The sequence below is a fragment of the Neoarius graeffei genome, chromosome 1 (genome assembly GCF_027579695.1).
Source record: "Neoarius graeffei isolate fNeoGra1 chromosome 1, fNeoGra1.pri, whole genome shotgun sequence".
Classification (NCBI taxonomy): domain Eukaryota; kingdom Metazoa; phylum Chordata; class Actinopteri; order Siluriformes; family Ariidae; genus Neoarius; species Neoarius graeffei.
The window spans coordinates 103959284-103982682 of record NC_083569.1 but is presented as its reverse complement, the minus strand read 5'-3'; the positions used below and the strand labels follow the sequence as shown (position 1 = coordinate 103982682).

The 23399-nt window shown below is 42.5% G+C and overlaps 1 protein-coding gene across 4 annotated transcripts in view; it reads left to right on the top strand.

Annotated features, from left to right (window-relative positions):
* LOC132880562 (SUN domain-containing ossification factor-like) overlaps nt 1-23399 on the top strand; it is a 66154-nt gene that overhangs the window by 19239 nt on the left and 23516 nt on the right. For all 4 annotated transcript variants that reach the window (XR_009653977.1, XR_009653955.1, XR_009653971.1 and 1 more), the window contains 8 exons: nt 848-958; nt 1185-1396; nt 4347-4458; nt 4801-4912; nt 5051-5169; nt 16879-16946; nt 17309-17416; nt 20251-20356. Coding sequence is in view for 1 of the 4 variants with exons in the window: in XM_060913800.1 (XP_060769783.1) it covers nt 848-958; nt 1185-1396; nt 4347-4458; nt 4801-4912; nt 5051-5169; nt 16879-16946; nt 17309-17416; nt 20251-20356 (948 nt within the window). In the remaining 3 variants the exon portion in view is untranslated. The remainder of the gene's footprint in view (nt 1-847; nt 959-1184; nt 1397-4346; nt 4459-4800; nt 4913-5050; nt 5170-16878; nt 16947-17308; nt 17417-20250; nt 20357-23399) is intronic.

Below are 23399 nucleotides of genomic sequence, written 5' to 3'. Positions count from 1 at the left end.
ATCTTTATGCCTTTTGGAGATCATTTCATCTTCAACTTGCTTAACTGTTCACAGTAACAGCAATTTTGACCAGGGGTGCTCAAACTTTTGCATACTACTATATGCACTAATGTCTTTGAGTCTTGAGGGGATACTTTCCACTCACGTGCTCTCATGTTTCATGACCTGGTTGTCTTAGTTTCACAATTACAGCTTTGAACTAACTATACAGTGAGTTCAAAGCTGTAATTGTGAAACTAAGAAAGCTAATTAAAATCGTCCTGCTTAAAAGACACAGTATATTTACTATACTCTTATTACACACTTCTACAGCAAGCTGGTTAGTGTGTCTGGGAGATCGTGAGTTCTACTCGCGGTTGGGTCATACCAGAAACCATCATTAAAAATGGTACCTACCACCTTCTGGCAAGGTGCTACAATACAGGTGTGAGTAGCGAGCCAAACTCTTGCAGTTACCAGTGGACCAGTCTCCCACTGAAACCCTAGGTATATAATAGGCAAGAGGTCTACAGAAACCAGTGCTGCCCCGTACTCCATAAGGGCCTGGTTAGTACTGGAACGAGAGGCTGCCTGGGAAGACCAGGTCTTGGAACAGGAGGGACTTTGACTTTTTTATTATTATTATTATTATTTTTTTTTTATTATTAGACACCCAGTTACAGCTTTAGCTCTGACTGTTACAAAGCGCTGATACCGAATACTTAAATAAGCATCTATCTTTGTTGAAAACCTCACATTCACAAATGTACATATTGTAGATGTTCCATGTAAAATCTCTACAAATCTCTGTGTGAGTTATATGATCATTGCCCTGTTGTGTTCATGCTGTCATGTGGTTGTTAAACAGGACACCCTTCAGGATCTTCTTGCTGTTTATACTGTAGAACATCAAACACAGACCGATGCAACAGATGAACCACAGATTCAGGAAACCACACTGCAAGACAATATTGTTAAGGTACTCCCATACTATGTTTTATATTTACATACTTGAGTTTTTTTTTTTTTTATTTACTCCAAGCAGAAAGCCTCAATATTTCCTTTTGAAAACCACATATGATGGTCTAATTTTCCTATAACAACATATTTCATGTTTCAGCGTTACTGCATGCCATTTCTGCTCGGTCATTGCAAGTAGACCTACTCACTATTCACCCTGCCTTATGTTAAAATCTGGTCTTCAGGATGTTCAGGTGGACAAGGCCCCAGTGGAGGCAGCGGTACTCGAGCATGATCCAGAGTCTTCCGTTCGCCCTGAGGATGATGACGATGATGCTGGCTCTCAGAATTCACACGTTTCCCCTCTTCCTGTTGCATCTGTAACTGAAAGTCAGACTCCTGTCTCTGAGGACCTGTCATCCACTGCTACAGTCTCACCTGCACCAAGTGCATGCAGGTCAGAGACTTGTGAAGCACAACAGTGCTTAACTTTATTATGAAGTTACCAAAGCATCTTTCTTATCTGTGTTTTAAGGACTGATCTTTTATCATCTTTCACCTGAGAAGGATCTGATGATCAGATGAACAGATTACCCAACCTTGATAGATTGTTGTAATATTTGGTGTTCATTCATCTACAGTGGTGCTTGAAAGTTTGTGAACCCTTTAGATTTTTTTATATTTCTGCATAAATATGACCTAAAACAACATCAAATTTTCACACAAGTCCTAAAAGTAGATAAAGAGAACCCAGTTAAACAAATGCGACAAAAATATGGTACTTGGTCATTTATTTATTGAGGAAAATGATCCAGTATTACGTATCTGTGAGCGGCAAAAGTATGTGAACCTTTGCTTTCAGTATCTGGTGTTACCCCCTTGTGCAGCAATAACTGCAACTAAACATTTCCGGTAACTGTTGATCAGTCCTGCACACCGGTTTGGAGGAATTTTAGCCCATTCCTCCGTACAGAACAGCTTCAACTCTGGGATGTTGGTAGGTTTCCTCACATGAACTGCTCGCTTCAGGTCCTTCCACAACATTTTGATTGGATTAAGGTCAGGACTTTGACTTGGACATTCCAAAACATTAACTTTATTCTTCTTTAATCATTCTTTGGTAGAAATACTTGAGTTCTTGGGGTCGTTGTCTTGCTACATGACCCACCTTCTCCTGAGATTCAGTTCATGGACAGATGTCCTGACATTTTCCTTTAGAATTCACTGGTATAATTCAGAATTCATTGTTCCATCAATGATGGCAAGCTGTCCCGGCCCAGATACAGCAAAACAGGCCCAAACCATGATACTACCACCACCATGTTTCACAGATGGGATAAGGTTCTTATGCTGGAATGTAGTGTTTTCCTTTCTCCAAACATAACGCTTCTCAGTTAAACCAAAAAGTTCTATTTTGGTCTCATCCATCCACAAAACATTTTTCCAATAGCCTTCTGGCTTGTCCACATGATCTTTAGCAAACTGCAGACGAGCAGCAATGTTCTTTTTGGAGAGCAGTGGCTTTCTCCTTGCAACCCTGCCATGCACACCATTGTTGTTCAGTGCTCTCCTGATGGTGGACTTATGAACATTAACATTAGCCAATATGAGAGAGGCCTTCAGTTGCTTAGAAGTTACCCTGGCGTCCTTTGTGACCTTGCTGACTATTACACACCTTGCTCTTGGAGTGATCTTTGTTGGTCGACCACTCCTGGGGAGGGTAACAATGGTCTTGAATTTCCTCCATTTGTACACAGTCTGTCTGACTGTGGATTGGTGGAGTCCAATTTCTTTAGAGATGGTTTTGTAACCTTTTCCAGCCTGATGAGCATCAACAATGCTTTTTCTGAGGTCCTCAGAAATCTCCTTTGTTCGTGCCATGATACACTTCCACAAACATGTGTTGTGAAGCTCAGACTTTGATAGATCCCTGTTCTTTAAATAAAACAGGGTGCCCATTTACACCTGATTGTCATCCCATTGATTGAAAACACTTGACTCTAATTTCACCTTCAAATTATCTGCTAATCCTAGAGGTTCACATACTTTTGCCACTCACAGATATGTAATATTGGATCATTTTCCTCAATAAATAAATGACCAAGTATAATATTTTTGTCTCATTTGTTTAACTGGGTTCTTTTTATCTACTTTTAGGACTTGTGTGAAAGTCTGATGATGTTTTAGGTCATATTTATGCAGAAATATAGAAAATTCTAAAGGGTTCACAAACTTTCAAGCACCACTGTACAGTATGTGCTTTTTCCTGGTTTGGGTCCCAGTGGATGCATTGCATATCTTTGGCATACCATGCATTTACATGTATAGCATGTGGCAGATGTCCTTATCCAGAGCTACTTATATTTATCTCATTTATAGAACTTATTGTCCGGCAATAGCAGCTTGCTAGTACTGAGATTTTAAACTCTCAGCCTTCCGAGCAGTAGTCCAACCAGTAGACAGTAATGCAAGCTTGGGATTAAACCATGGATCCTGGAGTTGCGAGGATAACTTTCAGCCAATCAGGAGGCTGGCATTTGCAGTATATTGAATATACTCAATTCAGAAATCTCCATCTGTTGGACCAGCTTTCAGGTGCTTTGGCCTCAGTACCACATCCATGGCTTAACGGTTAGAGAAGCAGCTTTGGGACCAAATCAAAAATCAAATCAAATCAAGTTTATTTGTACAGCGCTTTTAACAATAAACATTGTCGCAAAGCAGCTTTACAGAATTTGAAATTTGACCAGAAGGTTGCTGGTTCGATTCCCTGGACCAGCAGGAATGGCTGAAGTGCCCTTGAGTAAGGCACCCAACTGTTCCCCTGGGTATGTTGTATATCGCTCTGGATAAGGGCCTGGTCCCACTATAACTGTACCTACAGCTATAACTTATAGCTGAATTTAGTTCCAGTCTGGAGCAGTCACACCACAACCATAATCCCGAGTGTAATATCACTTGGTCCTGCCACTCAGGTAAATAAATTCACATTAACGGAGTCCTTATTTGTATACATTAAAGAAACTCGGGAACATAGGATGTGTGGGTCACCCCCCAAACTAACTAGATTTTCATGTTTCACCATTCCTTGTTTAATTTTTGCTTCCGTGCCAGCAACATTTGTGTTTTTGGGGTGTCCTTTCATACATACATACATACATCCAGTCCTTATGAATACAATATCTCAAGAATACCTTAAAGGAATTTGTTCAATTGGTACAAATGTTCAGGTGGACTCAAAGATCAACTGATTTTAGATTTTGGGGGTCAAAGGTCAAGCTCACTGTGAACTCCTGTTCTTGTGAACGCGATGTATCAGGAATGTGAGGGGAATTTTAAACTGAATTGTTTTGCGTAGGCATATAACCGCAGCATGGTGATTCTCATTTGTCCATGTGTTTTAATAGTCTTCCCATGGTTTTGGAGAACAGCAGCACACCTGGAACAGGAAAGGGTACAAAGGCGAGTTTAGGCTGGGCAAGTCAGGGAACCAATGCCTCCAGCATGCTGAAAGAACAGGTCGGTATTGCGAGGAACATGGAAAAATTCTCCATAGTTGCAGAGGTTTATCCAGTAATGCTTAAATGGTATAAAACATCTTTAACAGAAGGAAATCTCAACTACAAATCATCTCGGCTTGCTTTCTTGTAAGCATTTTTGGTCAAGCTATTTCCATTGTTCCTTTGAAATTAGAGGGAGAAAAACCTATAATAATAAAATATTGCATGCTCATATTTTTTCCAAGTAAATTTTTGTCATTGGAATTGGCTGTAATACGCTTTGAATCAGTCACAACAAACTAAGCATTGTTGATTTCATTGCAGTGTGAATAATCAAGCAATCTCTTACAATATTTAACAGGGTGTTCCGGTATCAACAGAAACGGATCCATCTCTTCCCAGCAAAGATGCAGAAGACATTCCTACGTTTGACAAGTGGAAGAAGATAATGATGGAGGTGGAGAATGAAAAAAGTAAGATGTCGTGCTCGGGTAACAGTGAGCGTAACTGTCTCGCTGATGAGATGATCTGATCTATTTCCGAGAAATTAATTCTGATGATGATGTGTGGAGCTCATTACTAAGAATTCTGATGTTTTGTGACTCCACCAGGTCAAACCACACACACGTCCTGTAATGGGGGTTCTAGTGCTGTTAAAGTGCAGAAAACCACAAACTATGCCTCGGTGAAATGTGGTGCAAAGATCCTGGCTTCTAATCCTGAAGCAAAGGTAACTAAAACAGCTTAGAGTGCTTGCATGAGTGTATTGTATTTTCTTACAAAAGGTCTACTGGTTCTCTAATCCAGTACTGGCTCCATGTTTGTGAAAAAGGGCAGTTAAAGTTTGAGGGATATGTATATGTATATATATATATATATATATATAATATCAGGCAGTGCCTAAAAGCAGAACGTGTGAGGAGTTTATGAGCAAAATATTTGCAAGGGCTCAAAATCAACCTGAATAGAATAATGATGTTATAGCATATTAACCGTTGAGTCGTGTCGTGTATTTCACCTCAATAAATCATTGCATTGTCTTGTGACAGTGAGACCAATAATGAGAGACACATCGCAGTTATTACCCTGTGATGACCTGGCGACTTGTCAAGGGTGTACCCCGCCTTTCGCCCGTAGTCAGCTGGGATAGGCTCCAGCTTTCCTGCAACCCTGTAGGACAGGATAAAGCGGCTAGAGATAATGAGATGAGATCACAGTTATTAATGCATATTTATTCCTTTTTTTGACACCACATGCCATGTTTCAGACACAACACCACCACATTTGTTATGGTGTGACTGCTGGGTGCCTGGTGAACGGCAGGGAACCGGCGCTTTCACTTTCCATCACTACTGTAGAGTTATGATCAAATATCAAACTTGATATCAAACAGTTGTCTGGTTGCATCTGTCACATCCACACACACAACACCATTAGGACTAATGACCATGCACCTGTTCCTGATTAGAGCTCAATCACAGCATATACTTTTCTGTTTTTGGACTGTGAGTATTGTATTCCCTCTGATATCCTGCCTGTCCACCACTGCCTGTTTTTAGCTCATCTGGCCATAAGGCCGATGAGTTATTGCTGTGCGTCATTGGTCCGTCATCCACAGTTCAGTTAAATCATATCTCCTCCGTCAGTTCTCCACAGGTTTCCATTCCGATCGTTTTGCTTGAAAGAGCTCATTACTTCACACAACTTTGGTTGTTGTTTTGTCAAATTTTTTGCTTAACAAGTTAGTAATAATTAGGCCAAATTAAAATTTTCCAGGCCTCGCATTAGAATTTTATCTCCTCTCTCATTTCTCATCCGATTCCAGTCCTGACCGATGTTTTGGGTCGATCTTCCCATGAGGAACAAAACCTGTTTGTTGATTTTCCTATTGTAAACAATTTGTTTCCAATTTTGTTTATTTTCAGTTAAATTGCATCTCTTCCCTCAGTTCTCAATGGATTTCAGTTCTGATTTCTTTTGTTTGAAAGAACTAGTCCTTCTGTACAACACTTGGTCATTGTACTATCAAATTTTTGCTAATGAACTGCTTATTAGGTCAACTTAACAAATTTTGGGACTTCTCATTAGAACTGTATCTCCTAACTCCTTTCTCATCCGATTCCAGTTCTGATCGATGTTTTGGGTAGATCTTCCCATGAGGAACAAAACTTGGTCGTTTGTTTGTTGATTTTCTTGTTAGAAACAATTTGTGTACAACTTTGTTTATTTTCAGTTAAATTATATCTCCTCCCTCAGTTCTCAATTGAATTCAGTTCTCATTGTTTTATTTGAAAGAACTGGATGTTCTACACAACACTTGGTCATTGTATTGTCAAATGTTTTTGCTATGAAATTAGTAATTAGGTCAATTTTAACAAATTTTCTTCTGACTAGAATTGTATCTCCTCTCTCATTTATCATGCAAATTCAGTTCTGATCGATGTCTTGCCTTGGGGAACAAAATGCAGTCCTTTGTTGATTTTTCCTGTTGTAAACAATTTGTCGTGTAGGTTGGTCCTCTCTCACATCGTCACATTTCAGTTCTGTTTGATGTTTGGTAGTCATGGTTGTTTTGATGGCAGGCCAGATGAGCGACTATGTCCTTGACGTTCTGGTTCAATTTTGCCTTTGTCTGCGTTTTGGATCTGTTTGCTAGCATGATTTCAATAAAACTCTTCCTACATTTACATCTGTCCATTGCCCTTACATGACAAAAACTGTCAATTGTCTAATAAGCTAGTGGACTAATAAAACTATTCTAACTAGTTTTATATGAAACTAGTATAAAATAAGATATGGATAAAACCCATCTATCTTATGGAAATAAAGATGATAAAATTATCATGGTCAAGTGTTTGAGATACATTGCCTTGCACTTACGATCGGGTTCCCTGTGGTGGTACATGTGCATCGTTCGTATGGATGGTGTTACGATCACCTGGCTCAAGGGCAATGTAACATAAAAGGAAACCACACGCAGACGAAAAAACGTTTAGAATATTTATTAAATAAAGAATAAAGTAACGTGTATGCAAGATCAGTTGTGTGTGTATATGCTGCAAAGAATGACTAGGGGTGTTCAAACTAACGCAAAATCGGCCAAAGGAGGAAGGGGAGGCTCCGCCAGAATGGACCACTGGTCTTTTTATACCCTGTCCAATTATAGACGCGCACTTGCGCTAGATCCCCTAGTTGGACAGGGAAATAGGTTAACCAGGTAGGCGGAGCTACCAACAATAAGCAGAGCGTCACACCCTCCCCCTTAAAACAGAGGCCCACTAATGGGACTCTACACAATTACACCAAAAAACAAGCTAAACACAAAATAATAGATACAAATGGGCCTTACAAAAACCACTATATTCCACAACAAAATGTACACCATTTTCCAACAATAATACAGCCATACAATAAATGCATCCTCAAATGTATAGCCATACCCACGTACACCATCTCCCCCTGTAACCACCCCCAGTGTCCTGAACTTCAGCAACACCGGCACCTGGGAAGCAATTTAAGAAGAACAGAGCACAGGAAAAAGCAGAAGAGTGCGAGACGGTCAGCACATGACTACAACTCACCACCCGGGGTGTGCGACAAAGCATCTGCCACTACATTATCCACACCCCGGATGTGTCGGATAACCAGACTATAAGGCTGCAAAAACGGGGCCCACCTCATCAGACGCTGGTTTGGGCTCTGCAAAGAGTGTAAAAAGGTTAGTGGGTTGTGGTCCGAATATACTACCACTGAATGTGACCCACCCCCAACATAGACATCAAAGTATTGCAGAGCCCACACCAGTGCCAGGGCCTCCTTCTCAATTGTCGAATACAAAAGTTGGTGTTTATTAAATTTTTGCAAAAAGTAACTGATGGGCCTACCCACACCCTGGTCATCGTCCTGCAAGAGTACAGCCCCTGCACCAACATTGCTGGCATCCACCTGCAATTGAAAAGGCTTGTCCGGCCTTGGGGCAGCCAACACCGGTGCGGTGCTCAGCAACATCTTCACCTGCTCAAAAGCCTCTTGACAGGAAGGAGACCAGGTAAAAGGGACTTTGTCCTTCAGTAGGTCAGTAAGGGGAGACACAACAGTAGAAAAATTAGAACAAAACCCCCTATAATAACCTACCATTCCCAAGAACCGCCTCAACTCCTTTTTGGTACTAGGAGGAGGAGGAAATTTATCGATGGCCAACACTTTTTCTCTCACAGGTCTCACCTGCCCCTGCCCCACAACCTTCCCCAGATATACAACTGTTGCCCTTGCAAACTTGCATTTTGCCAAATTTATAGTTAGATTTGCTTCAACCAAGCGAGTGAACAAGGCATGAATCCGACTGATATGCTGTTCCCAAGTGTCAGCTGCCACGATACAATCATCCAGGTACACACCGCAACCATCTAGACCTACAATAACACAATTCATGAGTCTTTGGAAGGTAGATGGTGCATTCCTAAGACCAAAACTCATGACATTATACGAATATAGGCCAGATGGTGTCACAAAAGCTGAGATCTCCTGAGCCTTAGGTGTTAAAGGTACCTGATAGTAACCTTTCAGGAGGTCTAATTTGGTGACGTATCGAGCAGAACCAACAAGATCAATACAGTCGTCAATCCTGGGGAGTGGAAAGGAGTCAGGTTTAGTTACCATGTTTAATTTACGATAATCAGTACAGAAACGAAACGTACCGTCTGGTTTTCCTACTAAAAGACACGGCGACGCCCAGCTGGAATATGAGAGTTTTGCCAAACCGTTATCCAGGAGGTATGTTACCTCTGCGTCCATAAACCTCTTTTTATCTGGTGAGACGTGATAAAAGCGTTGCCTGATGGGCTTAATATCACCAACTAATTCAATGTCGTGCTGTATCCAATGTGTGCATGTAGGTGTATCATGAAACAATGAGGGAAAAGACAAAATGACAGATTTCAGTTCTTCACGCTGTTCAGAAGACATGTGGATCAAAAAAGCATCCAAACCTTTCAACATTTGGGAGTTTTTAAGTCTAGGTAATAGCACAGAATCGTCGGGAGCGCCCTCATCCTCCACAGCTACCACCTGAGGAGACTCAACGCAACCTGTCTGCAATCAATGCAAATGAAACCTTACCATCAGATACCTCCAATTTCACACCCTGAGTGTAATGCGGTTTTAACATGTTAATGTGGCAAAGCTGCGAAGATTTTTTTCTATCTGGCGTTGCCACCAAATAATCCAACTCGGTGACCTGCCGAACAATGGAATAAGGACCAGAAAAACGTGCTTTAAAAGGTGAGCCCTGTAATGGCAACAGCGCCAGCACTTTATCGCCAGGGCTGAAACCGCGCTCCACCGCAGCACGATCAAACAACCTTTTCATTTTGCCCTGCGCTTTGGACAAATTTTTATTTGCCAGCTCACATGACAAAAACAGTTTTTGTCAGAAACCTTGGACATACTCAAGTAAATTAACTGGAGGCTCAGCCTCATTAACACAATCTTTCAAAACAGAAAGGGGACCCCGAACTTTGTGTCCAAAAACTAACTCATTAGGACTGAAACCCGTGCTTTCTTGAGTGACCTCCCTGGCTGCCAGCATCAGCCAGGGAAGGCCCTCCTCCCAGTCACGATCCAGCTCCAAACAATAGGCGTGCAATAATGACTTCAAGGTGGAATGAAACCGCTCGAGTGCGCCTTGACTTTGGGGATGATACGCACTACTCAAACTATGTTTCACGTGTAATTCCTTCAACACCTGTGCAAACATGTTCGAGGTAAAATTACTCCCTCTGTCACTTTGAATAACTTTAGGAATACCAAATGAATTGTGCTAGTGCTTTAACAATCAACCTGGTGGTAATGGATCTCAACTGGTAGGCTGCGGGATAACGTGTAGTCAGGCACATTACAGTCAACAGATAAGCCGAGCCACTTTTCGATGGAGGTAATGGGCCGACACAATCAATTAGCAAATGCTCAAAAGGGCGACCCACTGCCGGAATCGGATGGAGGGGTGCGGGCTTAATGCCCTGATTTGGCTTACCCGCTATCTGACAAATGTGGCAGACTTTAATAAATGCAGCGACATCCTTCTTCATACGATGCCAATAAAAATGCTGCAATAACCGGTTATAGGTCTTGCGAACACCAAAATGGCCAGCTACATCCCCATGAGCTGTCTTCAACACTACAGTTTTAAGAGAGTCAGGTACCACAATTTGGATAATATCCACCTCTAACTCCCCATCGTGCTGCATCCATTTACGCACCAGTATGCCATCTTGCATAAAGTACCCAAGGTCTGCATTTTTCATATAGTCAGATGGCAAAGCACTTGCAATTAACTCTAAGATACTCATCTTTGTTCTGAGCTGCAATCAACTCGTCACGAGTTAAACAATCAGGTAAGATAAGCAACTTTTTAACAGTATGCGTATCGACCAAACCCAGTGACATATCCACCCCCTGTGCGCGACTTTTTGCCCTTGTTACAGTGCACGCACTAAAGACATCAGGAAAATCTACAGCGCAGTCATGCTCCTCTATTCCAACAGGAACGGCAGCCACTACTGGCGGAGGTGGAACACTAGGCCACACTCGTCCACCAGCCAAGTTGTTTCCCAAAATTACATCCACCCCCTCTACAGGTAACGATGGACGCACGGCAACAACTACTTCGCCCTGTACCAGATCTGAATGTAACACTACCTTATGCAGAGGGACCGATAAAGTAGTCATACCAATCCCCCGAATCCAAACAAATCTCCCCATGCTGGAGCTACAAGAAAAAGGCAAAACAGACTGCTTAACAAACGTTTCAGAGGCTCCAGTATCACGTAATATTTTTACAGCTACCTTCTCTGAACCACTTGAAAGAGAAACAAACCCGTCCGTCAAAAACGGACCATAGTGGTCTTCCACCCGTTCATTACCAGCACCATTCTCCACAGAAGGCGGAGCATCTGCCAGCGCACCATTCTCCACAGAAGGCGGAGCATCTGCCAGCGCAGCAGATACCTCACCACCTGCAGACGCACTCCTACAAGACGAGACATCAATTTCAACTTCACAAGAAACAGAACGAGCAACAGGCACCGCACACATCGACGGTTTAGGGGAAACAGGGCGATTTTGATTTTTCTTCCTGTTACGCAACACAGGACATTCATTAATGACCAAACTCTAAACAGTAATGACATTTGTTCTGTGAATCCTTACCGCAACCTGACTGGTCCAACCTGGATAGAGGAGAACCGCCTTTGCCCCACTGATAATGACTTAATCTGTTATCAGAATTCTGTCCATACTCTTGTTTTCTCTTGTGAATTAAAATAAACTCGTCTGCCAATACAGCAGCATCTGCAGCCGTTTTTACCTTCTGTTCATTAATGTAGGTAGCCACTCGTTCAGGCACAATATTTTTAAATTGTTCCAACACTACAAGTTCACACAATTGTTCGAACGTTTTTACTTCTGCCCCTGCCAACCATCTATTAAAGAAACTGGTGAGTTCTCTCACAACTTCCATGTGCGTTTGTCGCTCACCTTTTCTCCAGTTCCTGAAACGCTGTCTATACGCCTCGGGAACCAAGGCAAACGCACGTAACACAGCTTCCTTAACAGCAGCATAATCCTTGCGCTCAGATGCGGATAACGCTATGAATGCCTTCTGGGCTTTCCCCGTAAATACACTCTGCAATAGCAGAGTGCGCGCCGCATCGGTCCAGCCCCGCTCAACAGCGACATTCTCAAACAACAAAAAGAAAATATCAGGGTCCCTTTCATTAAACTTGGGCAACAATTTGACATTTTGAGATAAATGTCCATGCCCAGACGAAGTTTCTGACTTTTCAACAAGCCGTTTCTCATGCTCAAGCTTCTGGCGCTCCAATTCATTTACTTGTTCATTCTGACGCAATTTTTCATACTCTAATTGCCTTTCCCTTTCACGTTCCTGCATCTGCATTTGCAACAGCTCCCTTTGCTGCTCAAAAGTCAGCGCTGCAGAACACTGCGGAGAACCCATTTTTAAGGGCATAGATGTGGCTGCCATGCCTGCACCCTCGGAAAACGGCTTAACCAATAAAATGCCCAACTCAATCAACTTATTTTTCACTGACTCTTTCAGTTCAGCTTTCCTAAGTGCCTTAGGCAGATCCAGATCCAATTTATATTCTTCAGCAGTCTTACACAACTCATCCTTACTCATTCTAGCCAAATCATCCTCAGATAAGGCCCCACGGCTCTCAGACAACGACATGTTTAACAACAACAAATCCGACTTTACCAGGACAAAGTACAATATCAGTTACCAGAATACAATTACCAATAGCTATTATCACAAAAAAAAAACACCAATTAAAATCTGTGGAGTCCAAACGCCCGGTGCAGGTAATCTCAGCATGCAACAGGAGAAACAAAACACACTTGAGCTGCCCCGCATCTACCTACAGGATAGAGAAAGAGGCCCTACTTATTTTAACCTAGTCTTCGTGTGCCCCCCGCGTTCGACACACCAGAAGAACAAAATAAGAAAGGCAAAATAACAACCCGCGTTAAGCGCGCTTACCTGCGGCGGGGGTTCACGTTAGCTCTGGTGGATCTAAACCCGCCCTAATTACTCCAGTGCACAGAGACACCTGCAACCTGCTCTGACTTCCACCACAACAAAAATAGCAGCCCAAAAGTATCCTCCCCTCTCCTTGGCGAACAAAAAACCCACCAAATCAAACAAGATCTTAATATGCCACACCAAAACAAAAATCTGCGCACAGCTTCCAATTAAAAATGTTCTTCATCTAAAAAGATAAGTACATCCCGCGGATTTAAAAACACCTCCCGGACGAGCCTTCCATTATGTTACGATCACCTGGCTCAAGGGCAATGTAACATAAAAGGAAACCACACGCAGACGAAAAAACGTTTAGAATATTTATTAAATAAAGAATAAAGTAACGTGTATGCAAGATCAGTTGTGTGTGTATATGCTGCAAAGAATGTCTAGGGGTGTTCAAACTAACGCAAAATCGGCCAAAGGAGGAAGGGGAGGCTCCACCAGAATGGACCACTGGTCTTTTTATACCCTGTCCAATTATAGACGCGCGCACCTGCGCTAGATCCCCTAGTTGGACAGGGAAATAGGTTAACCAGGTAGGCGGAGCTACCAACAATAAGCAGAGCGTCACAATGGACAGATGTCAATATGCTCAATGCATGTATCTTAAGTATGGGGCTCTGCTCTGTGTGAGGAGCTCTGCTACTAAACAGCACAGGCATGAAGTTTCCACGTAGCAATATCTTGTATATTACGCATCTCAAAAAATTAGAATATTGTGACAAAGTTCAATATTTTCCATCAGTTATTTAAGAAAGTGAAAGTTATATATTATAGACTCATTACACACAAACTAAAATGTTTCAAGCATTTTTCTATTTTAATTTTAATCAGTATGGCATACAGTACAAAAACACAAAAAAACCCCATCTCAAAATATTAGAATATTTCATTTCGAGTTTGAGTAAAACAGTATGAACACAGTGTATCTCTGTCTAGTTCAGTACACACAACCACAATCAAGGGGAAGACTGCTGACTTGACTGTTGTCCAGAAGATGATCACTGATGCCCTCCACAAAAGGTCATTGCTGAAAAGGGTGGCTGGAAAAGGTGCACAAGCAACAGGGATGGCCACAGTCTTGAGAGGATTGTCAAGAAAAGTTGATTCAAGAACTTGGGAGAGCTTCACACGGAGTGGACTGAGGCTGGTGTCAGTGGATCAAGACCCATCACGAACAGACATCTTCAAGAAAGGGGATACAACTTTCGCATTCCTAATATCAAGCTACTCCTGAGCCAGAGACAATGTCAGAAGTGTCTTATCTGGGCTACAGAGAGAAAGAAATGGACTGTTGCTCAGTGGTCCAAAGTCCTCTTTTCAGATGAAAGTACATTTTGCATTTAATTTGGAAATCACGGTTCTAGAGTCTGGAGGAAGAGTGGAGAGGCACAGAATCCAAGGTGTTTGAAGCCCGTGTGAAGTTTCTACAGTCTGTGATGATTTGGGGTGCCATGCCATCTGCTGGTGTTGGTCCATTGTATTTTATCAAGTCCAAAGTCAACACAGCCATCTACCAGGAGATTTTAGAGCACTTCATGCTTTCATCTGCTGACGAGCTTTTTGGACATGCTGATTTCCTTTTCCAGCAGGACTTAGCACCTACCCACAGTGCCAAAACTACTACCAAATGGTTTGCTGACCATGATATTACTGTGTTTGATTGGCCAGCCAACTTGCCTGACCTGAACCCCATAGAGAATCTATGGGGTATTGTCAAGAGGAAGATGAGAAACACCCGACCCAAAAATACAGATACGCTGAAGGCCACTATCAAAGCAACCTGGGCTTCAATAACGCCTCAGCAGTGCCACAGACTGATCACCTCCATGCCACACCGCATTGATACAGTAATTCATGGTAAAGGAGCCCCAACCAAGTATTGAGTGTATAAATGAATATACTTTTCAGAAGTTGGACATTTCTGTATTGTACATCCTTTTTTTGATTGATCTTAGGGAATATTCTAATAATTTGAGATACTGGATTTCTGATTTTCATGAGCTATAAGCCATAATCATCAAAATTAAAACAAAAAAGGCTTTAAATATTTCACTTTACATGTAATGAATATAGAATATACAGTGGTGCTTGAAAGTTTGTGAACCCTTTAGAATTTTCTATATTTCTGCATAAATATGACCTAAAACATCATCAGACTTTCACACAAGTCCTAAAAGTAGATAAAGAGAACCCAGTTAAACAAATGAGACAAAAAATATTATACTTGGTCATTTATTTATTGAGGAAAATGATCCAATATTACATATCTGTGAGTGGCAAAAGTATGTGAACCTCTGGGATTAGCAGTTAATTTGAAGGTGAAATTAGAGTCAGGTGTTTTCAATCAATTGGGATGACAATCAGGTGTGAGTGGGCACCCTGTTTTATTTAAAGAACAGGGATCTATCAAAGTCTGATCTTCACAACACATGTTTGTGGAAATGTATCATGGCACGAACAAAGGAGGTTTCTGAGGACCTCAGAAAAAGCATTGTTGATGCTCATCAGGCTGGATAAGGTTACAAAACCATCTCTAAAGAGTTTGGACTCCACCAATCCACAGTCAGACAGATTGTGTACAAATGGAGGAAATTCAAGACCATTGTTACCCTCCCCAGGAGTGGTCGACCAACAAAGATCACTCCAAGAGTAAGGCATGTAGTAGTCGGCGAGGTCACAAAGGACCCCAGGGTAACTTCTAAGCAACTGAAGGCCTCTCTCACATTGGCTAATGTTAATGTTCATGAGTCCACCATCAGGAGAACACTGAACAACAGTGGACTGCATAGCAGAGTTGCAAGGAGAAAGCCACTGCTCTCCAAAAGAACATTGCTGCTTGTCTGCAGTTTGCTAAAGATCATGTGGACAAGCCAGAAGGCTACTGGAAAAATGTTCTGTGGATGGATGAGACCAAAATAGAATTCTGGTTTAAATGAGAAGCATTATGTTTGCAGAAAGGAAACCACTGCATTACAGCATAAGAACCTTATCCCAGCTGTGAAACATGGTGGTGGTAGTATCATGGTTTTGGCCTGTTTTGCTGCATCTGGGCCAGGACGGCTTGCCATCATTGATGGAACAATGAATTCTGAATTATACCAGTGAATTCTAAAAGAAAATGTCAGGACATCTGTCCATGAACTGAATCTCAAGAGAAGGTGGGTCATGCAGCAAGACAACAACCCTAAGCACACAAGCCGTTCTACCAAAGAATGATTAAAGAAGAATAAAGTTAATGTTTTGGAATGTCCAAGTCAAAGTCCTGACCTTAATCCAATCGAAATGTTGTGGAAGGACCTGAAGCGAGCAGTTCATGTGAGGAAACCCACCAACATCCCAGAGTTGAAGCTGTTCTGTATGGAGGAATGGGCTAAAATTCCTCCAAGCTGGTGTGCAGGACTGATCAACAGTTACCGGAAACGTTTAGTTGCAGTTATTGCTGCACAAGGGGGTCACACCAGATACTGAAAGTAAAGGTTCACATACTTTTGCCACTCACAGATATGTAATATTGGATCCTTTTCCTCAATAAATAAATGACCAAGTATAATATTTTTGTCTCATTTGTTTAACTGGGTTCTCTTTATCTACTTTTCAGACTTGTGTGAAAATCTGATGATGTTTTAGATCATATTTATGCAGAAATATAGAAAATTCTAAAGGGTTCACAAACTTTCAAGCACCACTGAATGAAAGTTTACCTTTTTGAATTAAATTATGAAAAAAAAGGAACTTTTTCATGGTATTCTAATTTTTTGAGATGCACTAGTATATCTCAGCAATGCATTTTGGAGCCAGGATAATTCTAACTGGCATTTTTATTCTTTTTATTAGAGCACTTCTGCCATCCTGATGGAGAATGTAGACGTTTACATGCTGAGTCCCTGCAGCAATAAAATATGGTAAGCCAAGCCCAACACTCACTGTATGTGCTGCTCACGAAGAACAGTGTATAAGTATCAGGACCACATTCATCTGATTATTACAGATGTAAGTCTCAAGACACTGATCTAAAGCAAAAAAAACCCCAGTCCTTCTAAAGTAAAAGACAAGTTATTAGATATAAAATCAGCAGACATAGCAAGAAAGTTTACAATACAGGTTAAAGACAAACACTCAGCATATTTTAACTGATCCCTCACTCTATTTCTTCCTGTTTTCTTTTTCTCCTCCTCATCTCTCCATCATACCTCTTCCTCACCCAATAATCATAGCCACCTTTTCTTCAAGTTCACCCATTCTGTTCCTCTGTGTGCACCTCCAGGTTTGTCATTGAGTTGTGTCAGCCCATTCAGGTGAAGCAGCTGGACACTGCCAATTTCGAGCTCTTCTCCTCGAACCCCAAAGACTTTCTAGTCTCAATCAGTGACAGGTCAGAACACAACATTTTCACTTGCAATTATTATTATCAACCATGCAGTTTGTCTAAGAGGAGTCTAGTGTAGATGTAGCACAGAAAAGCACTAGCTACAGGAAACAAATATGTGAAGCAAAATATTGTGAATATTGTTCATATTAATATCCCTGCTTTCAGCATTTATAGGGTGCTCTGGGCACGTTCTATTAAATGCCCCCCCCACACACACACCTTTATTCATCATTAGCTCATCTGTCCATAAGGCTGAGGAGTTGTTCCCATGGCGTGGTGTCCATCATCCACGATTAAGTTAAATCGTATCTCCATCAACTCGCTGTGGATTTTCATTCTGATTGTTTTGTTTGAAAGAACTCCTCACTCTGCACAAACCTTGGTCGTTGTTTTGTCAAATTTTTTTTGCTAACAAGTTAGTCATTAGGCCAAATTACCAGGCCTCTCACTAGAATTGTATCTCCTCTCTCAGTTTTCATCCGATTCCAGTTCTGATCGATGTTTTGGGTAGATCTTCCCATGAGGAACAAAACTTGGTCATTTGTTTGTTGATTTTCTTGTTGTAAACAATTTGTTTACAACGTTTGTTTATTTTCAGTTAAATTGTATCTCCTCCCTCAGTTCCCAATGGATTTCAGTTTGGATTACTTTATTTGAAAGATCTAGTCATTCTGTACAACACTTGGTCATTGTATTGTCAAATTATTGCTAACAAACTGCTAATTAGGTTGCCGTAACGAGTTTTGGGACTTCTCATTAGAATTTTATCTCCTCTCGCAGTTCTCACCCAGAGGAGTTACTATGCCCTTGACGTTCTGGTTATATCACTCTGCCATTACATGTGTTTTTGATTACATTTTTCTAAAACATTATCGTTTATATAGTAACTACATACACCGGAACATGCATAACTAATGTTTAAGATAAATCAAAGGTTTTTTGTTTTGTCTTTTTGTGAGAAAACATTTATGGAAGGTGTCTGCAGTTTTATGACACGGAAAAGTCTTCAGGATAGAGGAGGTTACACTTTGGTAATGAGAAGTTATTAACTTTGGGAGGGGGGAAAAAGACTGTTGTGAGGAAATGACTGCTAACAAAATTTCAGCCTCAGATAGGAGCATGTTCTGTGGCAATAAGTCTGGGCTTTCGTAGAATTGATGAAGTCCTGTAGATGAGTGGAGAAAATACTCCTCGCTGACTTCCAGTCTTATACATGTACACTAGTAAATGGTGATGTCTGATGGAGAAAGAAATTGTCTTTCAAGAGGCTGGCGTTTCTGTTCGGGAAGGTAATTCTCATACACCCAAGTTCTTTTTGTTCAGTTCAGAAGGACTGAATGAATCACTGATCAGTTCACTTTCATTTTGTTCGTTTGGGTGATATTTTCTTTGAAAATATTTATTTGTTTGGCTGTTTTCTCTAATGTTGCTGAATAATGGTGTTCTTAAGAAATCGGACTTGCAAGCTACTGAGGATACTGTGAACAGAACTGGTAAATAATAATGGTGGTGGTGGCATTAAGATTTCTCAGTGAAAAGAGAAAATATGAAGGCATCGAAGCTAAATGTAAGGCTGTATTTCAGTGAGCCAGTATAGCATGCGTCATTTAGATGTTTTGAAGCCTAAATATGTGTCGCGCCACGAGATTTTTGCACCAGATGCTCTGTTTACAGAATGTGTAGAAACGGCATTGTAAAGCGCGTGATGTTTTCGCTGGCTGATCCAGTAACTATCAAGGAATAATCACCTCAGTAGCGCCCCTACAGGATACGTTTCCTACTTTTAACATCATCCACGACTGAGACGAGTATAGATTTTCCTTCTGCCATAAAAATCGGTGAATGACATTTTGATTTAGAGTGAAAATGCGTCGATCACGCGAGCTCCGTTTTCACGCAGCATTCGCTTGGCGATGCTAATAATTCACCACGTGTTTTCTTGACCTTCCGAGCAGCATTTTGTGGTCTGTTGCTCAGGAAATCTGGGAAATTCACCAGTCTACAGTTGAGATGATTTCCTGATGGATTCTGTATCCTCTGTAGTCAGGGCCTGGAAAATGGACCATTTTGGGTTGCGTGCACATGATTTCATGTCAGATTTACAGTAACTTCCCTCGGTCCAGTTTCACTTTGGTTTGTATTTCCTGCAGATGGAGGCTTGGTAGTTTAATGCAGCAGGTATAACTCAAAATCTATAATCCTGAGCATCTCATCTCATTATCTCTAGCCGCTTTATCCTTCTACAGGGTCGCAGGCAAGCTGGAGCCTATCCCAGCTGACTATGGGCGAAAGGCGGGGTACACCCTGGACAAGTCGCCAGGTCATCACAGGGCTGACACATAGACACAGACAACCAATCACACTCACATTCACACCTACGGTCAATTTAGAGTCACCAGTTAACCTAACCTGCATGTCTTTGGACTGTGGGGGAAACCGGAGCACCCGGAGGAAACCCACGCGGACACGGGGAGAACATGCAAACTCCGCACAGAAAGGCCCTCGCCGGCCCCGGGGCTCGAACCCAGGACCTTCTTGCTGTGAGGCGACAGCGCTAACCACTACACCACCGTGCCGCCCTAATCCTGAGCATCTGGTATGAAAATCTGGTGGACTGAGACATATATATTTTCTTAAGTTTGTTTTGTTTGTTTAGAATTCCACACCTTTCCTCTTTTGTTTATGACTGATCATTCATACCAGTGCATCCGTTACAAATTATCAAGACAAATCTTTTCTTTGTTAATTTAGGTGCGCAGTTCTTGCATTGCTGTTTAATTTTCACCTCAAAGGCATTGTGGGAATGGGTGCAAATAAACATTCTGGCTTGTCCCCAGATATCCAACCAACAAATGGGCCAAGCTTGGGACCTTTCATGCCCGGAATGAGCGCACGGTCCAGAGTTTTCCACTGGATGAACATTTATATGCTAAATATGTCAAGGTATGTGAGGAAGATCCACTTGTTCTTGGTGCGAAACCCAAAATTATCAGCCATCAGGTCAAATCCCTGTACTGCCAGAGAACCATTCAGCACAAGGTTCTTAACACTCAGCTGTGTGCTTGATTTTTGTATCCTGTTTCAGTCCTGCCACTCTGGGTGAAAATGTATAAAAGAATTGTAAATAAAATTTGACCGTTGCGTCTCTAAACGTTAAAGCTAGACTGCCTTTCAGATTTTAAGTGTAGGTCATAAAAAGAATTTTCCCCGACACCCAATTATTTTTGTTTAGTAGACCAAAAGCGACTGAACTCAAATCACAGACTTCCAATTTTATTAGGGTTTTTTTTTGTAATAGAACAATTAATGAATTTGGGGCCACATGGCCCTGGTGAATTAAACATCAGAGATGCTTTTGCTACAAGCAGGAACTGCTTGGGCTACTAGAATGATGTTGCTGAGGGATAACAAGAACTCTATACTGGTGTTCCCTAACGAGGATGGTCTACGTTCCCAACATGTTGAGAACCTTGAGCTGGTCTCAGCTACCTGTCCTATTTCCCTAATGGCCTTCTTCAAGTGCTTTGGTTCCAGACCTAGCTTCTGTAAGAAGTAACGCACCGATGTTGCTGGGAAACCTCTGCATCCTACTTCCATGGGAAAAATGCTGGTGTGCCATCCTTTGAGAACTGCCTCGTCGATCAAGTCCTGGTATTTTGCCGCCTTCTGTTGGTGTGAGATGGCAAGTCTGTCTTCCCAAGGTACAGTGAGTTCCGCTACTAATATGGTCCTGGTGCTCCTATACATCAGTACCACATCAGGACGGAGCAAGGTCACTGCTACCTCTTGTGGGAAGATTAACTTCCTTTTCAGATCGGCTCGCAACTCCCAGTCTGAGGCATGCTGCAGGATGGAACGAGGATGCTTGGTGGCTGTCTTTGGCCTGGGAGCCTGCTCGCCTTGGAGATGGAAATGAGTGACCACAGGGGTAGGTGCCTGGTTCTCATTGGCCCTAACTCTCTGGAACGCCACCCATTTGGCAATTTCAGTTAGCACCTTGTCGTGTCTCCACTTATATCGGCCCTCTCTCAGTGCCTTTGGACAGCCTGAGAGGATGTGGTTTAGTGTGCAATGTTCTGCCCCACACTGAGCACACGATGAGTTTTCTTCCTTCCCCCAGATCTTTAAATTACTTGGGGTTGGCAAGAGATCAGCTATGGCATGAAGTAAAAAGGTCAGCTTGCCTTGGTCGGTACTCCACATCTCCTTCCAGGACAGCGATCAATCCAGCGCTTGGTCCCACTGCATCCACTGACCCTGGGAGGCAAGTCCCACTGTTTTCACTCGTCAGTCTTCCTCTGCTGCCTCTCGCACTCTCTGCACTAGAAGCTTTCTCCTACCTTCCGCGCTGGCCTTGCTCCACTGCTTCGTGCTGTAATTTCCGAGGCCCAAGCGACCCTGGCAGACAATGCCTACAATCTCCTGGTACTTCCAGTAGGCTTCTGCTTCGACCACAGCATCTTGCGGCTTCCACTTCCTGCCACATCTGATTGATTTGCTGGCGTGATGGACTTTCCTGTCTTTAGAGAGAAGCAGCGTGCTAACTGCTCTCGCCTTGGTGGCTTTGAATTCTTCAACCACAGATGAAACTGGTAGGCGGAGCTTTGAAGTTTTGCTGTACAAGTTCACAGAGCTAAAGGAAGGAGGAACGCCCAGCCATTTCCGCAGGAACTTGCTGCACAGCCTTTCCATTGCTTCCACTGCAGACATGGGGAAGTCGTATAGTAGGAATGGCCACTGCAGTCTGGGTATAATGCCATATTGAAAGCACCATACCTTAAACCGGCCCAGCAGTTGGCTGTTGTCAATTGCCCTGAGCCAGGTGTTCAACTGACCTTTGGTGTCGCTGAGGTTGCCTATGTCCTTCAGAGAGCTGTCGTAATTCTTGCCGAGACATCGGATCTCTTGCTCTTGAATTGTGGGGATCTCTGACCCTTGGATGCTAAAGGTGTTCCTTGTCAGCTTCCCTTTCAGGATGCAGAGGCTCCTAGATTTTTCAGGTTTAAACTGCATTCATGCCCATGTCGCCATCTTTTCCAATGCGCTCAGGATCCACTGTGTTCCCTGGATTGATGGAGTCATCACGGTGACATCATCCATGAATGCTCGACAGGCAGGGTGTCTTGTGCCGTCGACTGCTTTAGGACCTTTACACTGCATCCCTCCTGCCTCCAGTAGTAGGTTCATTGCAGCCACGAACAGGACCACTGAAATAGTGCATCCTGCCATGATACCCTTCTCAAGTCGTTGCCATTTGGTGGTAAAATTTCCCAATGTGAACCTCATACTTAGCCCATCCATGTGTGCCATTACGAGCTGCACCACCTCTGGTGGTACTAGATAGTGGTCCAGTGCCTTCTGGATAAGCTGGTGAGGTACACTTGGGTAGGCTTTGGCTAGATCCAGCCATACAACCGACAGTGTGCTGTTTCCGCTCTTTGCCTCGTTGATAATCTGGCTGATCGCTGACGTATGTTCGAGGCATCCAGAGTACCCTGGGACTCCACCTTTTTGGACGCTGGGATTGATGTACTCGTTGCTGAGCAAGTATGATGTCAGCCTCTTGGCAACAATGGACCAGAATATTTTCCCTTCTACATCCAGTAATGAGATCTCCCGAAACTCGTCAAGTGCAGAAGAGTTCTGTCCTTTAGGTACGAAGCAACCTTCAGCAAGTGTCCAGAGCCTGGGCTTCTGCCTTTTCTTCCAGAGTGTATGTAAGAGCTTGGATAGCCTTCTCAGAAGCTGGGGGCAGTTTTTGTAGATCTTGTATGAGGTGCCTGATGGACCAGGAGCAGAACCTGCTCTGGCTTTTTCCACAACCACTCTCACTTCATCCATAGTAAAATCTGACATGTTGAACGGGATGTTTGACTTTGGTTTTGGTAACTGGTATGGGCACTCTCCAAGTAGGATGTTTCTTGACGGGTCACTATGTGCTGCAGCCACGCTGTCCTCCACTTCCTCTTTGGAGCAGATCAGCTTC